Consider the following 19,322-nt stretch of genomic DNA (forward strand, 5'->3'; position numbering starts at 1 on the left):
TTTCCCAGCCATTGGGACAGTTTGGTAGGCTGGACAAACAAGCACCATTTGAAAAATTTGATTTTTAAGTGGGGGAATTAAGTTTCTGTGCCCACCCTACAGATACACACACACAATTTAGAATAGTTCATTTAGAAAGCCCTTCCCCCCTCCCCCCCAAAAAAGTAAATCTTACCACGATGAAAGTAAAACAGACCTACTTGCCCAAAAGGGTAAGAGCCTGAAAATAGTTTATGTTATGCCCCACAATAATATCTATATTATTATATTAATATCTCTAATGTCACAAGGGCCTTTACATGGCAGTTCTATATGCTATGATAAAACTCCAACAAATACTTCTCTTTCCTGCCTTAAGAATATAATAGGAGCCTACCAGTACATACTTATTGACCATAAATAAAATTACATCTTCCATAGCCCACTAGCTTCTGCTTATGACTGGCATCTTCAACTTGATGTTTTCAGGTGGATAAGGATGGCTTAATTCATTTACAATAACATTTAACCTGTTTATAAAGAAGTACTATTTGCCTACAGAAGCATGGAGGCCACCTATGTAGCCATATGAGGAGCCACGCCAATAACTCACAGAAAGTCTTCCTGGATCAAGGGATTACCTCTATCTTACTTAGTTACAGAGTTATGTTGGAAACCGATAACAGGCCTAACCAACTACCAGACTCAGCACCAACGGATCCAGAATAAACCGGTATATCAGACCACACTACCCATTTTCAAGGTGTGTGTCAGATCGCATTACAGAGTATCAGCCACCACACCGATTTTGCCTGGTGCGCGATGTGATAGCGATGATCGTAGTAATAGATAGACCCGAGTCAGCGAGGGTTATGTGGCATACATGAGTGCGAAGCACGAGTGGATGTCACATAACCCTCGCTGACGAGGGATCTATCTTATTTAGACCACGGGTCCATTAGCGGGTTATAACGCATTCATGCGAGACGTGCAGTTATGCGAGTTACACCACGTCTGAATCTTTTGTTCTTCACTTCCACCGTGGTCTAAAGCAGGGTTGGAAAGTAGTGCATCTCATCTAGATTCATGCGCTGCTGCAATTTTCCCTGTTTATGCTAAAAATCTGACAATACCGCAATTTTTAACATAAAATTTAGGTTCGAACATAGCCAATGATGTTTTGTAAATAAGAACTTGCAAACTTATATATTCATTTAGAAAAGTAGACCTAATTTTGATAGCGGAAGCATATTCTGTCGGGGGTTAAATATTTTCTGGACGAGATTCAGTGAGTCGCTGTCGCCATGTTGTCACTCGGAACTACTCCGATGTCTCCGCACTTGACAATAGTATGGAGCTTGCGGAATGAGCCGAGGATTGCTGATTTCCATGTTGTTGTATTCATACGACTCCTACTTGATGAAAATGAGGCCCGATACCCGGATGACAGGTAGGCTTACAAAATTTGTGATGGGGTATGATACTCTGTAATGCGATCTGACACACACCTTGAAAACGGGTAGTGTGGTCTGATATACCAGTTTATTCTGGATCCATAGGTGCTGAGTCTGGTAGTTGGGTAGGCCTGACTATCGCATACCAATTTACAAAACATTGAAATTGACAATTAATGCTTGGTTGCCCTATGTACAGAAACAAGTGGCCCAGATAAAGCAACTAATAAAAAGAGAGTTCCTGCTCTAAAAATGTTTACTTTTTATTTTTATTGTAAGAATATCAAGCATGTCACATAAATGAGATATGAAAAGATGATATATGACATTATATTACATGATACAGCTGTATTTTGCCAAATGTAAGCCTTTATAATGTATTGATCTCCCCTACGAGCATTTCCAAACTTCAAGGATGATTATATATTCATTCCAAGCTGGCATGTCTTTTAGGTCATCACAGGTTAACTAGCTATCATATCATCCCTAAGACAATATCCTTCAAAACAATTCTTATTCTGCTCACAAAGCAGTCTAATCTGTTTATGGCCAAAAAAATCCTGTCATAGGTCATGACCATGCATAATGCTTACCTTGATTTTTCCTACATGCACCATCCAAACATCCGCATTTGACTATCCAGCACTCCTTGGAACATGTACTTCCAGCCATTTCTTCTTGCTGGCATAAATCTGACATTGCACATTTACCAACTAGTTGTCCAGCTAAGACTTCTCGTAACTCTTAAAGTACTTGTTCCGTATTTAAAACTGAAAAATCAGACCTTCTACTGGGACTATTAAAAATTCCACAACTAAACCTCTGGAGAAATTGCAGTGATTTCATGCAATTGGATCGGAATGTGTGGTACTTTTGGGTAGATTTGGTTGGTCCTTTTCTCAGATTAGAGGAGAAAAATCGATGGCAATGCATCTGAAATCTGTATTTTAATTAAATAAAGGAGAATTTCTTCATACTCTGATTTCCATGTGGTTCACATGAAGTGCCCAGATCTGCCGCAAGTGCCAAAAGCAATCAGAAATCTAGAGCCCTTTGCTTCATATTAAATGTGAAAAGGTGAACTGTGAAATTGCCACACAGTTGACAGAATTAAAATATCAAGATTCAATAAAATGATCTTGTCTCTGAGGGATAGGTTAAATTTTCTTGCAGGAGTGATACAACCAAAGAATTAACTCCTATGGCTTTTTTCAGTGAGGTTTACAGAGATACTGGAGAAACTTGATCTTAAAGCAAATCTTCTTGGCAGGCTTTGCAACTCAATTTGTTTACAATTATAAACACATTCAGCAAAATATATCAAAAACATCTGAAACTAGAAATTGATTAATTATGTACAGATTTTGATAAAATTTTCAGGATAGGTCACAGACAGACCAAGAAAGAAATGATAATATTTGAGTGATGATTAAGTAATTAATTAATGGTTTATCATAAGTTAATTATTTGTCTTGGTGGAGGTTGCTCTCTCTGAGAGAAATTTTGAGTGCTTTTCTCGTTTCAGATGATAAATCCTATTTAAGTTCTAAGTTCTCAATATTCTAGTCTTCGACTCACTGAAATGGAGAGTCTGGTCAGAATTTCACTCTCAATAGTACAGATCAGAAATTAAGAACAAGTGTGTAGATAATAATTTTCTCTGTGTTTTTGGATAAGGTAAACTATGTAACTTGATAATAAAATTCCTGAATTTTCCAGAATTTTTTCATTGTTATATTAAGGTCAAATATGCACCATAATATTATTTGCTGTCATATTAGAAAAAACTTAAACTCATATTCTGTTACTGAATATAAATGTACACATTCCAAACCAACATCTTTATACTAAAGGGGAGGTAGGGTGGAAGGGGGTGTACAATATATACACTGAGTATATGCTATTATTCTATAAATATAATTACCTAAGTTCAGTATCTCAAGACTAACAAATTTATTTGGCTTTCTTTTAATGAGGAGTCCAATGGGACCAGGTTCAGGGGAAATTTAAATACATTTCCATTTAACAAGTAATACCCATGCAGTTATTAAAGATGAAGCTATTTAAGGCTCATCTAGACTGCAATTTACTGAATTCCCAATGGGCAGCTAAATGGAATTCAACTCACAGTGAAACCCCATCCAGTTATCTTAACTGTGACTATCTCCCTATACTTTCAAAATATTGACTGAACATTTTGATGCTTAATTTCTTAATCAATTTTGTAAGTAAACAATAGTCATATAGGTTTCATGAAGTTTCAAAATGGAGCAATTCAAAATGATTGCTTGCAATTGGTACATGTAACATTTACAAGGGTATCCAATTCTCTGCTATTATGTAGCTATTAAGCTAATATGTCTGCTGCATGCCTAGAATTAGGATTAGATCAATTAGGATCAAGAGATTGCATAAGTACTATGCCCAGAAAGGAGACTAAGTGTTGGTTGAACCAGGGAATTACATCGTAGACAATATTATTCCCTGGTTGAACTTAGTAGAGGATGCGATCTGGGCACCAACAACTGCAAAAAAAAAAAAAAAAAAAAAAAAAAAAATTGAAATGTACTATGAAAAATGTCATCAGTAAAGTCCAAATTTTTAAATACACAAACCTTGACAAGGGATTGGTAGTCTAATTTATACATTCTCTATACTGTATGAAGACAAAACTGGTCTTTAAATCATAATCGACTTAACCTGGACAATGAGGAATTTTAAATGGAGTTTTGCCATAGAAATAAAAAACTCTTTAAAATAAAAAAAACACATTTAAATGTTTTTTAATGTTTCTTTTAAAAACTTTTTCAATTGAGAAAACTAAAAATATAATTTTGAAACTTCTTACATCGTGCCTGCTGTGCTTATCTCACAGAGTTATTTTCAGCATTATGTCTTGGGACCAGTTAAAGATAGCAATGGGGATAGATGAGATAATTATCAGAAAAAGCCATTTCCTGGACCTTTTTCATGCCAAATGTGTCAAGCCATCCTCAATCATATCCTCCCCCCCCCCCCCCCCCCCATTACATAATGAAGTTCTTGCCCACATGAAGGTAAACATTAAACATTACTTGTATACCAATACCAAAAGCGTCCATTGACAACCGAGTCTGGGATTAGCTGCAACACTCACAATTAAATGGTGTATTGAAATTTCAATCATCTATTTGTGGAACACTATGGTACACACTGAGACAGTGTGTTCTTAAACCCAGTGCATTATGCCATTGCTTTAGTTGTTATCGAAAATGCATTCTGGTTGTTACGGATACAATCCAACACAATTACTCCAGGCCCTATCATGTAAAAACTTTTTTCTTTATTGATTATGGCAAAAAAAAATTATCATATTCATCCCGACCATGTATATTTATCATTTTTGTTACCATTTTTTAACAACCTATTATCCACCTGAGGCTGGATCAATCATATCATCAAGCTCAGTTACCGTTTTCAATTATTTTTAGCTAAAATAATGTTTGTATAGATGAAGTCATATATGCATGTAAATGACACTTTTCCGCCAGTCCTCACATACAGCATTTACCTTAGGTTCTCTGCTATGGGGTTAACTCTATTAGTTCAGCAACAAAAACATGATAAATTCATTCTGTGCCAAAACCCCTAAGGTAGATTGATATGTTAGAATGGTATAATTTGGTAAAAATAGCTTTTTCCTCCTTGTTTCTTTTAGGGAAAATGCTTATCTGTAAATGCATTAAAATTCAAAACTTTAAGAGCAAAAACACCCTTTTTAGTTGTTATATTTACCAATTCACATGCTTCTACTTTTAAGCTCTGATCACAAATATAAGGCAATGATCACAAATATAAGGCTCAAGAAAAACTACATGTATTTGGTTTGTAAGGCTTGACGATTCGAACATTATTCTAGTATCTTTAAAGGGTAGAAGTAAACAATCTAAAGGCAATAAGCATGATTCTCATACACACAAGTACTGCAATTTAAATACAAAAAATCATACTGATGTGTTTTGATCAGTTTTTATTTAAAGTGTGCACTAAATGGGCATCTTGTTGTCACCTTCGATTAACAGAGCTTTTTGCAATGAAACAACCAGAGCAATGTGCGCCTCCTGTCAGATTTAATTAACGAGTGCCTTTTTCTGAGTGCCCTTTTGATCAAGCCTCGAGAGCCTTTTGCACTGGACTGCCCTAAGCGAGGGCACTTTCTGTCAGGGCTCTATAACTTGAAAGCATTGCAAATTGAGATCGCATACAAGCACAGCAATCCATTGCTATTTGCAGTGGCGATTGCGCCCACCCATTAACTCGAAGCCTTAACAACGCATCGCAATTATAGCTTCGAATGCTACTAAAATCCAATTGCCGCATATAAAGATGATTTCATAACACAATTACACATAATGTAATTTTATTTCAGTATGTTGCTAATCAAGAGATTTTATTTATAGAAATATTACAATTACAAATACTGATATTGATATTTAAAGTGTTTGACACCAGTAACAAAAACAATTTAATAAGCAAAGCACACGTGTTTGGTCTGACACAATTACTGACACAATGGTGATCAGTAGTGTTCAGTCTCACAATAACAGACACCGAGGAAGGTCATAGTGTGACTGAATGCTTTGTTTTTGCTTTTTTCATTTTGTGTAGAAAATGAAACTTCTAAACTTATGATTATTATCAATGGACTACGCAGAACAATATTCATCAGATATGAAATGTTTAATTTTTAAATTTCTATTTATAACAAAACTTGACTTACCCAGATAGCAAGATGACGTCGGGCCAACGTCTTCTTGCTATCTGGGTTAAGCAAGATTCATGTGAAAATTTACTGCAAGTTTTCCTATCAGAGGTACCAAGTGACTCAATCTTTCATAAGCTTTCATGCTTTGTTATATGCTATTATGGCTAGCAACCCAAACTTGCCACCATGTTTAATTACATTTAATTACACTTTAAAATGATGAATTATGCATCTGTAAAGGCCATTGCAACAGGATTTACTTGTAGCCAATAATAGCTTTGAAACTATAGATGATATTGCTAGGTTGCAAATTGCGTTGCTTTTGAGTTATAGAATAGGACGAATCGCCATGCTTGCGCTCAGTCGCAATTTGCAATGCTTTCAAGTTATGGAGCCCAGTTTGAATAAATTAGCACCTTTTCTGGGATCTGGGTTCCCTAGAGCCTTTTTTAGGGCTTTTCCAACCAGTGCCACTGGGGCACTTGTTTCTATAAAAGGGTTCTAACTTGTAGCAAAAGAGCAGGACAGAGTACAATTAGTGACTCGAGAATTAAAGATTAGTGATTTGAGTAACAGTACAGAGTTTAGAGTAGAAACGGTCAAGATATATAATGGGAAGCCAGTTGTGACTTTTGAGTGAAATTTAGCTGAATAAACTTCATAGTTTTATTTGCAACTGGTGGCAGCGTTTACTTGGAATTTCATCTATCCCACTTAGAAAAGGAAGTAAAAACGTGGCAATACCATTTGATCCTCCTTTATGATATCCTGGATCCCCACATAGGTTTTCAACAATACATACTGGCATACACTTTAAATTTCCATGGAAAAATCAAATTTTCCAGAATTAACATAGTAACACAGTAGAGGTACACTCTATGTACCACTCCATGAGATTTACCTGCCAAAATGAATTTTCTCAGGGAAAAAAGCAATTGTCCCATACTCACGAAAATTTATCTATCCCCCTCTGCACTTGGATTCTACCTTTGACAAAATTTATAAAGTTTGATTTTAACTTAAAATGATTGGCCAGTCATTATAACAATACCATTTTCCTATAAACTCCAATGGAATTATCAACAGCAGTTATGCTCCAGAAAGACATATTTTAGGGGTTAACCCATTTGTAAAGTATATACAATATTTTATAAGAAGCTGTAGATGGCAAAAATAAGCATTTAGGGGATTTTCAAACCCATGATGTATACCTTTAAGTTTCTAGTTCCTAAGAGATACATGTACATGTAGGTAATGAGCAACTTCAAGTACCAAATAACACCTTATCCCCTGATAGAATTATTAAACTATGCATGCATCTTTTAGTAAGAGTGAAAATTTTTCAATTCAGCTAAACACTATTACAGACAGTCCAGAATGTGAATCTTTTTAATAAAAGCAAATGTTGCTCTCATTCTGATGAATCCCTTGGTTAGGAGCAAAGAGGTCTTGAAAAAAGCATTTGGTAGTAAATTTTGTTACAGTTTAGTCAACTGTCTGCTTTTTAAATCCAATACACGCCAAATTGCCATCATGCTGCAGTTCCCGAAGGTGATCAAGTATCACCAATGGAACCAACTATAGTTTTCTGTTCTTACCATTCAAAGCCTTGCATTCAAGTCAGGATTTAATGTAATACTTATCTCCCTATGATTGCTAAAGAAATGTTTTCTACAAATCAATCTGTACCCTGAGTATCTGACATAGCTTTTTGGGAAAAATGTCATAATTTGGAAATCCCAAATGCTGACACAGCATTTTAGGAGCAGGTACTAAATGACAATATGTCAGACTTCACTATATCTTTAAAGAAACAGACTGAAATGTACAAAATATTTTCAAAGTGAGATATGTAAAAATCAAAGTCCAACAATTATGATTGCATAGTTTTGTCATTGCTTTTAACTTTACAGTTTTTTTTAAATTCCAAAACACTCTTTAATTTCACCTGAAAGTAGCACATCCTGACATTTTTACATAAATAATCACCAAAAGATTAAGCCAGGCAGTTTTCCACAGTGGCTACTATAATTACAAATTTTGAGATAATGAATCATCTAACTTTCATTTAATAGGCATTTTCCTTAGCTCTGGGACCTTTTTCACAAAAGAGCTTTGGCCCAAAAAGTGGTCTTAATTTACTCATCAAAATCTTATTCGCTCTGACACAAGATTAACTGATAGTTTCTTGTCAATTAATATACTGTGCCTGTTTTAAAACAGGAAAGGCATGGCTCTACTGTTTAAGACCAACTCCAGTTGAAAAAGTACCATCAGAATTTGATCAGACATGTCTGAGAAAGTTTGACTGGAAAGGACAGAAAATAGTCAGAAACTACAGTAAATGGTCACGGATACTGGGGAATACTCTAAAAATTGCAGTAAAAATAGCCGAAATACTTAAATGAGCTTTGTCCCAGTATTTCCTAAAATTAGGTCAGAAAAATTCTCAGCATTTCCTACAACATTTTGTCCAAGTGAATTACTCTAAGTTTTAAATGTCTTTACTGTTATTATGCTCTCTAAAACCACCCAAGGCGGAATGGAATGAGACGAACAACAGGTTTAACCATTATCATGATCACCTCAAGTTCGCTAAACAATGCCTGTTGGGAACTGTGCAATGCCATCTATGATATTGCTCCAGTACCAGCTTATGATTTTAAAAATCTGTCAAAATTTTAATCTTGACAAAATTGTAGAGGCTTTTGAGGTCGTGAATCTGCCCAGATGCTGCATGAAAAGGGATTTACAGGCAGTATACAGTGTACATGTAGGAGCACTGTGCAGACATCGCATGACAAATATAATCTAGGCTTAAGTAACAGTGACGAGGGGGCCTGTAGGACTAGTGAATGAAGTGGTACACTTTCAGTTAATGGTTGACTGGTTACATGAAGATCCACCTCCTAGTATTTCCCTTTATTCTAATTGATAATGGGACACTGTGTTAAATTTCTTTGAATGGGCTGAAATCACTGAAACAGAAAATCCATCTTTTTAACACCTCATAACAGCTTAGCTAATGCTCATTCGATCATTGCAAAAGATTAGCTAAAAAATCTACCACGACTTTTTTTCTCATTTTTGATCTTCCATCAGGCAGACAATAGAGCCTTCAAAGTAAAAATATCTCAGCCAATAGCCCAATTACATTAAGTAACAGCAATATGCATCTAATAGACATTTCATGTTGTTTTTACTGTGTGATAATTGCAAGGCAATTTTCTTGCTTGTTCCATGCATGGTTGCCCCAGCAACCAGTTGTGTGTATACTTAAAGCTGGGATGTAGCATGTAGACAATCACAAACAAATCTGTGAGTGTGTACAGATAAAAGCAAAGAACCATTATTTTCATGTATAAAACTAAGCTTCTGTTTAACAGACTGAGGCATTTATCAGCATGCAACAACTTGTTATGCCTACTATGAAGGAATGCTGTCTTGAATTAAAATCATTGCCAGTCTAGCTGTTATACAAAAGATAAACAGTAAAAAAGCTATCTCTCAGAACAAGCCTCTTTGAACCAAATAACAGCCAAAGACAACTTTTTACTTGCCTTATGTACATGTATCAATTACAGCCAGAAGTGTATCAAAAAGGAGCCTATCAAAAAGGAGTATGTTTTTCAAAAATATACCTAAAATTCCCATTGACTTATTTGAAACTTCTAAACCTCTGCATATATTGATTTTAAACAACAGGTTTTTTTTTTCAAAAGCAAATTCTATCTCCATACACAGTTAATATACCTTTCTCTGTTTCATTTCCTTACACCAGGAATCGAAGTACTGTATTTAATGTATCAGGACATGCAATGCCTTCAACTAAGGAAAACAACAATATCAAATAATCCAAATAGTGATATTAAACAAGGGCATTATTTGTATAGTAATGTTCTAAGTATATCAAATTAGAAAAAAAAAACATAACTGTCTTGCACTGAATTCATTTTATTGGGTTATTATTACTACATCCAAGGTTCATGCCATCCCCTAAAATGCACATATCATTACAGCTTGAACACTGTAAGTCAATTAATAATGCAACAGATAAAAGTTAATTTCATAACACAGAGCATGTGTGTTATCTTCCATAAATCTAATTTGATCTTGAATAAATGCATCACACATCCCACAGGATTCCCCTTTGATTAGCAAATTCCATTATCGGAATTTCACTTTAAAGCATTATCAGTTTTTGGCAATTGTTTTCACTTGAAACAGCAAAGCCAACAAAACTACGAATAACATATAATGGAGTTGGCAAAATTTATGGTTCTCAATAATAAAGTTGGCAAAAATACATATATAATGAAAGTAATTATTGAGAAAGATATGCCAAAGATTATGTAATTAATACCATTCAAGTAACAACAATTTTCTACAATAAACATCTGCCAATAACTGAGTGCCATCACGCATACCAGCACTAGTATGGAAGCAATAGCCTATTCAAAACCACTGTGTGTTGACCGCATGCTTTTTAAATCTGTCAGCACCAGTTTTATTTTTTTAATAAAGGGTGAAATTTGATCTACAAACATTTATACAGGCCATCTCAGGTCAATTTCATTATGTCAGAACATAATCATATGCACATCTGACAGACTTTTTTGTATCATGTAAATTGCTTACAAGCTTTAAATTATATACAGGCAAGTACCAGAGTGTCATATCTTACAATCTTTGAAGAAAAAAAGAAAATTGTGGCATTTGTCATACATATCTACATGCAGGTACTAGTATATTTATCTGATATCCTATCAAATGGCAACCCTTGGTGTACTGTACATAAATTGGACAGTTATTCAGCAGAAACCTGTTGACTATATATATTCAACATTTCCCAGTGCTGCCAACATTGAAAACACACACACACACACACACACACACACACATTGTTCTCACATCAGTTCATCCAATATCTGCTGCAGGTTAATTGGTCCCTATGATTAACTGGAAACAACATCATCATATAGATGGGACTTTCAGACCAGTACCGGTACTTGTGGAAGCATCAATTAATTCTTCATCCTGCTGTCCATTTGCCTTAATACCTTCATCATGCTTGGTTTAGTCTAATCAATTACTGGCCTACAGCTAGGTTACCTGAAGTCCTGAACACTGAACGAAATACAGTCACATACTGGCTTATTTTAGTAAAAAATTTACCATGATGTTAATTATTGTTTTAGTTAAGATAATACATTTTTGAAAAATGTGCATGTACTTGAATGAACTGCATTCAACTTTTCATTTCTTTTCTTTACCATCTTTAGCGTGTGTCAAATCATTTTGTTGAAAAAGTCTCACATGGGTATATGATGAAAAACACACACACACACACACACACTTAATTATTAACACAATACATACTGTATCTCCCAGTGATTTACAATGAATGACCCTTTTTATTTTAGATATTTGGATAGAAAATGATGCATCCCATTTCAAGCATAAAAAACCTTATTTATATCTGATTTCAAACAATAAATGCACACGGTAACTGCAGCATTTTATATACTGTGGTCAAATAAACTGTTGGCCTTTGATAGTGAACACTGACAGCTGAATCAATAATCACTTACTTCAGATATCAAATTTACTTATTTCATTAAGCATTATTTGTCAAGATGAACGTCAAGTCATACAATGAACATCCTAGAAAACCATTTATTTAATATATGACAACTATAAACATGTATATTGGTCTGCCTTCTTACTGTTCTGAAAGTAGCTTAAATTAAGCTGTCATCAACTGTGAGGAGGATAGTTAGTGCCAGGGTATGAAGAAGACCTACAAAGAATCTTCATTTCATAACTTTGTCAAGGTGCTCAGGCTTGCTACTCACTATCATGAAGTGTCTCCTGTGAAAACTTCATATAATTCACATTTTTATTAAGCACTGTGGCATCTTCATTTGGTCAAGTAAAGGTAACACATACATGTACTAGCTATAGGCATTGAGGAAAGCATTGAGAATAGACTTATGAGATAGTCCTTTCTTAAAACAACACAGGAGTGGGTTTCAAAGCATTTATTGCTTTCTAACTACTGTCACTAACTAAGTTACATTTTAACAGGCCAATTAAGCAATGAAGCATATTATAAGCACAAGAGGCATTATGTACATGTAAGCTTTAAAATATATTAAATACAGAGTTCACAAATCACAGTTCATAAATTTAACTTGGCAGAGAATAAAAACCCTCCTCCCAATGAATGTAGAAGATAATGTTAATGTGAAAAAGTCAGTGCAAGTTGTTTCACAGTTGTCAACATGTTGGGATTGATGTAACAGAAAATGGCTCCTTTTCTCTAGTTGCCCAGAGACTTTACAATCGGCAGGGGTATGCCCGCCGTTACCAACCACGTTGCTCTTCCTATGTGTATTATAGGAGTTCGAGGATAGTCCTTCCTGCATGGCATGTTTGAACAGAGAATGAAAGCTATCCAACAGTTGTCATATTTCTAAATTAGAGAGACCCTTATTTTGCCTACTTAATTTTCAAAAATTGTCAATCTAATATACTGTTAGTTAATAAAGCATTTATTATATAGATGAGGAGTGGTGAAAAAATGGAAACAGATAGAAAAGATAACCATTAACCATTGCAATTTTTTAAAAGCACCATTTCTTCAATAGAAAAAAGTACCACCATCAGTGACTTGGATCTAATTATATACGGTAATATGCCAAACAATTCGACCAAGATTAATTAATTAATTTCATGGAAATGTCAGTTTGGTCCAATTGATTAAAATACAGCAAATGGAAACCTTTGATATCGTCGGATTGTTAGGGGTATCTGCCAAAACGTCCATCTTTCCGGAAGTATTGTATTTTACCGGAAGTGTTACGCAAGATAAGCCGCAATTTTCCCCTAACACGTGTTTCAGGCTTGTTTTATCCTCCTTTTAAAATCTTATTTTGCTGTGTACAATATGTGCTAACATTAATTAACATTAAAAAAGACGACAATAATAATTTCTAATTATATATTTCCCTCACCTACGATCATTTTCATGATGCGCTTCAAGAGTGGGACGAGTATTTCCCCAGAGACGGGTGTTGTAAACAAAGGCCGGTCACTTATATTTGAAACCGGTAGCTTTAGTAGACTTAAACTAGTTATGTGATCTACGTTCGCCCTATTTGAATTTTAATATGACAACTGAAATCAACCGAATTGAAATTTTTTACCAGTCTGAGATCAGTTGTTTTCAACCCGCAAGGCTTGCTCAGCGTCGAGGCGTAGACGTACTTCCGAAGAAAATTCAATCACCCGTATCAAAGAATACCAACTGGCACTCAAACAGAATTCAGTGTAACTTCAAATTACTTATAAGTATTTTATTTAAAAAGCATGTCATATTAAAACATATTGAGAAAAGGCAAAATACGGAGCCTACCTGTGCCGATAGACATACAGTAGGCCTATCTTGCTGGCACTCTTCCGATTTTCTTACTTATATACTCTCGCTGTGCACAAACCACGGTGCATATTGAAAACCCCACTGATACAACCCGAACGTAAAATAAGCATTTAATTGCCATAATTTTCACAAAACAAGTGCATTTATAATTTGACGCGAGAATTGAGCACATGCAGAAATGAGACAGGTCTTAACTGGTCTGGTCCAGCATAGCGCAAACCACATGTTAATGAAGACGGTCCCATTTTGGGGGAGGGGGGTCACAGGAATGGAGTTCTTTGTGGATTACGCTAAATATCATCAACATTTCATGCATCTGGGGAAATAAAAAGTGACTCACAGGTAACGTAAATATCCAGTGGAACTCTCTATGAAGCTCTCATGGAGTTAAGGAAGACGTCATTTTTATTGTTGACAAATCAGTTACCCATGTAGGTGAACAGCTACACGTGTTCGTCAGATTTTGACAGCGCGTGGTATTTGGCGCCAAGAAGTCTGGGCGGTCAATCCCGCTGATCTTTCGGTCGATTGAAGTAAATGTAAGATCTTGCGGTGTTGACTTCAAGAATGTTTCTCCATCTGCATATATATTTCAATCAAACTTGAAAATAAATTGCTTATTCTTTCCAAACTTTTTATTGCTAGCAAACGCTATATATGGTCTATATGAAGGTGTTTTTGACGTATTCTACCCACTGTCGATATTTGGTTTCAACCAGAATGGACCTTTTTTAACCCCCCCCCACCTTCCCCAGTTACGGGCGTGATGAATCAGTCAGCGAGGGCAAGTCTGCTTAATTAGCACAAATTGTATGTCTATAACACTATTTTGTCATCTGGGACAAAGGAAATGACAGGTACGTCATGCTTCCAGATTAGATCTTCAATTAATAGTTTCTTCCTCATTGACGAGAGCTATTGAAAGGACAACAATTGACAAAGGGTCCGGCATGCAGCATCTATATGACTGGCTTGAAAATTTACCGAGTCTTGCCGACGATGTGGTCGAACAATCGGAACAAGAAAAAAATTCTGTCGCATGATTTTGACGTATGGACTAAATGTTTGAGCCCAGAAAAATTAATTTTATAAAATAATTTTTATGGTCGGATTGACTGGGCCCGTCGAAATGCTTGGCACATTACCGTAATATCATATGGCTTTAATGACACAATATAGCAGAAAGTGTTTTTTTAGATTTGATATATTATTATATGACACCTGTTTAGATAGTTGAACACTGTACATTGGGGAAGATGAGTATAAAAAATTGCAATAAACAATAAATGCATTTCTGCATTTCACATTTTTGTCTGTCAATTTCTTAGAACTGGGGCTCAGTCTCTCTAACATTATTGGAGACATTTTAATATTAAACAGTCAATATCAATTAATTGATCAAACATTTGTTTTAGTTATGAAGACAAACCAGTAACAAGTACATTTTCAATAATAAAGCAATCTAACTAATTAAGTCAGGTGTGAGCATAAATTAATTACCAGCTATATATGTCTATTAACTACATGTCTCACAAAAGCAGCAGGCTTGTGAAACAGATATTAAAGAACATTTTAATGCAAAATATTCATTAGAACTTAAGTTCTACTATCTCTTTTTTTTTGTGTAGAAGTAGAGTGACAGAGAAGTGAAAAGGTGAAAGCAATATATGTGAGATGAAGAGTAGTGCTTAATAAAAGGGGGGACAGTGGCATGTAACCATGGCATTTAAATACTTTCTGTTCTGAAATGATCAAGTATAAATGAGAAGGGAAAGAGCAGGAGAGGAGAGAGGAGAGAGAAATAGAAAAAAGGGAAGGATGGGGGAGAGAGGGAGAGAAAGAGAAAGAAGGGGACCAGAAAATAAGAAAGCCTATTTCAAAAATGAAATATTAGAATAAAAATAGAAAACAAATAAATGAATTGCAGGCAAATTTACAGCAAGACAGGAGGGTTTTCAAAGATCTGACAGTAAGCCAGCTAAGTGTCTCTATCTGAGACAAAGAAATGAAAGGTATCAAAAAGTCAAAAGTAAACATATATATGTTTTATATCTATTCCATTTTATTTTGATTATACCTATTCTTTTTATACTCTTTGTATTGAATGTCATATTCTGATGTTCCCATTCTGTTTAATAATCTATATTCCTTTCATACTCTTATGCAATCATTTTATTTCTCATTCTTGTTACCTACCAATTGCAAGTAGTATATATATATATATATATATATATATATATATATATATATATATTCCAACTGAAACTTTACATGTACCAACATCCATTCACATTCAAACCCAAATGTATCTCTTCTATTTTTTACCTGAATGGTTACATTCATGAATAAATTCTATTCATGCTCTCTCTTCCCATTTTTCCCTCCATCCATTTTCACGCATGGTGTTTGATAGCTTAAGATAATGGATTTATGCACTAAAATGTTCAGATACATCCCACAGTGCTGTATATCCCATAGTACTGTATATAAATGTACTGGTAAATTAGCCTGAACCACCAGAAATCATCACTTGATACATAAAGCTTTCAAATGTACATAGTTCTGATTGTTTTCTGTCATTAAGGTACAAAATGGGCATTATAATGTTTCCAAAATGACCACCGTGATGCTTAGTATAATGCTGACAAACAGCTTCGTTATCAAGCTGGGAAAATTTCATACAAAAACAAGCAAGATCCAAGCAGCACTGGTTTGTTACATTAATGATGGCCTCATTAGTACCACTGGCTAAAATTGTTGATAGGGTTTGTTCTGAATTGATCAAGACAGGCCCCAATTAACAAAAATATGATTTCACTAATGGCTCTTGTTTTCAACCGAACTGCACCAAATTTGCTGCCTGCTTCCTAAAAAACATCACATATTTCTTTTGTATGAAGAAGTCTCAATGCTTTTATAATCTTAAAACAAACATTTTCCTCAAATGTTTCAGATATGAAATAGATCATATTAAATCTTATTGAAAATTGATCCCCAGTTACTGTGACAGTCACTATAATAAAGAGAATAGCCTACATCCAATGGGCACATGTAAAACTAAAACAGCCCAAAAAGAGTAGTGAGTCCTGAACTGTGACCTGGAAACAGGGCACTGGTAGTGACCCTAAGGCTGTGGCCCAGAACAGGGAGTGGGCTCTTCGCTGTGGCCCAAAAACGGGAGTGGACCCAGGCCCTTAACTTAATTAACTTGACCTTTATTGCTAGAGTATAATCATCATATGATTTTGCAGTTATTCATTCACTTCACCAATTTTAGGCATATTTTTTTCATTTGATGCTTTATTTAATTATTCATTTAATCATCTTTTTTTTTTGGGGGGGGGGGGGGAGAGAGGGGGACATTAAAAGGGTATACGGCTCTAAGAGCTGAGTTAAAGGCTGTCAAAAATGGCCAATCCCTCTTACAGATCTAGTTTGCATGTCTATGTTGACACCTAAAGTATAGGATCTACTAGCCACCCAGTCGATATATCCCAACTGTATTGAATGTGAAGTTAAAGTACAAACTTTTGACATCTCATGCAGCTGTATCAGCATAACAATAGTAAATAGTCTTAATGTGCCAATCCATCCACACAGTGGAACAGCTTGGTACTGCTCTAATCTTCAACACTGGCATCGAAGTGACAGCATTATGGAAATAAACCCGCATTGGGATTATTAAAAAATGACATATGTACATTTGATTTGACAGTGTAGACTTGTACAGCACTTGGTGCTTAATACTTAATGGCCAAGCTGTACAATGTATTGAGCGACTTTTATTCACACTTTTCTACCTTAAAAATACTTTGTTATGAATTCAGGCACAGTTTATGCATAATTCAAAGAGGGGTTTTTAATCCATATTTACTGCATATGTTTTATGCTGGTATAAAGATCTGTTTAATTCAATATTGATCTTTTTTCATTCATTTAATATTAAAGTCAGATCACTAAAAACATTACAAATGCCTTAAAATTAACACTGCAAGCAAGTCTATTTACACAGTAAGTGCTATATTTGGATTAGAGAAAGAGAGAATTTGTCTGTGAAGAAGGGAGTTTTCTTAAAAGGAAATACTGGTTGCAGGATGTCAACATAGAACAGATCATCTGTCATTCTCCATTTCTAACCAAGACTGTTACGTTGAAACCAGGATCTTAAGCAAGATTATTTTTGTAAAAAAGAACCATTTCTAGCATTAAATGGCTGACATAATACAACTTTAGGTTCCCTGCACATATATATCGATAAACATTTGTGGAAACAAAAAACAAAAATTGTTGCAGAAAAAGGGAAAAAAACAAATATGCGTATACATGTAGTTGGGAGTGGGAGGGAGAAAATGCCAATTTCATTGCCTTCCCCCCTTTCCCCTCTTTATAGTACTTTAGTATGACATACACATCAATACATCAAAGACCAACAATAACATACCTATGGTGTATCTTGCTCCATCCAAAGTGAATGTGGCACTCTTACATTTGGAAAATTTCCTGGGTGCAGTAGCAGCTTTCTTTTTCTCCGACATGATAGCTGGCAGAAGGGTGTGGCACTAGCAACCTAGGCCTTGCACTCTGTGATATTTGACTCAGAAGGTAAAAGAACTCGAGTTCCCAGAAATGTATGTTGCACACTTCTAGCTCTACTTGTCACATGTACTGGTGATCACTGGCTGAAACACTAATGCGTTTCCAAAGAGAATGCACATTCTTTGCTTGCTGAGGTCCATCTGCAAGTCAAGCAAACTCTGAACTGGTATGATCACACATCAGTAAAGCAAGATGTTTAAAGGGATGTTCGTATATGTTCCATGTATTGACATCTTGCTCAATGTGAGTAAATTAACACTCCTCGATATTGGTTATGATATAAATAATTACATCCTGGCAAAGCCATCTTTTGCTAAAACCTATTTTCTCTATGAAATTGGTAGAAGGCTAAATTTCCTGCCATATACAATATACCTTTACTAGCTGAATTCTTATTACCTAGATCCACACAAAGCAGAAGTGAATTGTGCAGGTGATTCAAAAATTCATGCTATTAACTTCATCTGTATACTAGTAGTCCCCTGCACAATCTGAAATAAAAAAGATTTTTCATTACTTGGAAACATTGACACAGGCACCCACTGGAAACACCTTCAACTTGTTTCTTGATGCCTACGCAGTCACCAGTAACAGCACTCTGGTTTCAATTGAGTTCTCAATCTCAAACAGAGAAAATTGATCCATCTGCTTTTAAAAAATGACATACAATTAATATCCCAATGGCTTCGATAAGTATTGAGTCAAGAAAATAATCAAAGTCGCATTAAAGCCTGTTTGAAGACAGTCAGAGACATCAGCATATTTTTTTGAGAATCCATGACAAAAGTCAAGACGAGTTATTATCTCCTGCTTGATGTCATCTCTATATATGCCTAGTAAACTAATAATGCTGCAGCTCAGCTGTATGAAATTGCAAATTGTGTGTCACTCAATTACTGGATCATGCAGCCTCCATTCGACATTCACTCTGTATGTATACTGTGTGGGTATTCCAGCCAATGAAGCTGATATAACATGACTGGTGAGAATTAATGTTCCACTACATATGAAGTAATTCCATCAGGATATGACAATTCAAGACATTTTACTGCAAGGCAGTATACCAGTATGTACGATAATGGAAGACATAATGTCTGAAAAAAATTAT

At 35.2% G+C, this 19,322-nt stretch overlaps 1 protein-coding gene across 1 annotated transcript in view; it reads right to left on the reverse strand.

Moving 5' to 3' along the window:
- The window catches only part of LOC106164360 (dual specificity calcium/calmodulin-dependent 3',5'-cyclic nucleotide phosphodiesterase 1A), a 113,878-nt gene extending 95,116 nt beyond the window's left edge, over positions 1-18,762 (reverse strand). The window contains exons 1-2 of the mRNA XM_087003783.1: positions 18,614-18,762; positions 18,060-18,354 (exon numbers count right to left, since the gene is read on the reverse strand). Coding sequence (XP_086859909.1) covers positions 18,060-18,153 — 94 coding nt within the window. The 5' untranslated portion in view covers positions 18,154-18,354; positions 18,614-18,762. The remainder of the gene's footprint in view (positions 1-18,059; positions 18,355-18,613) is intronic.
- Between the last annotated feature and the right edge of the window lie 560 nt (positions 18,763-19,322).

Source organism: Lingula anatina, chromosome 2, assembly GCF_051362555.1.
Source record: "Lingula anatina isolate TDL-2025a chromosome 2, LinAna3.0, whole genome shotgun sequence".
In the NCBI taxonomy this organism is placed as follows: Eukaryota; Metazoa; Brachiopoda; class Lingulata; order Lingulida; family Lingulidae; genus Lingula; species Lingula anatina.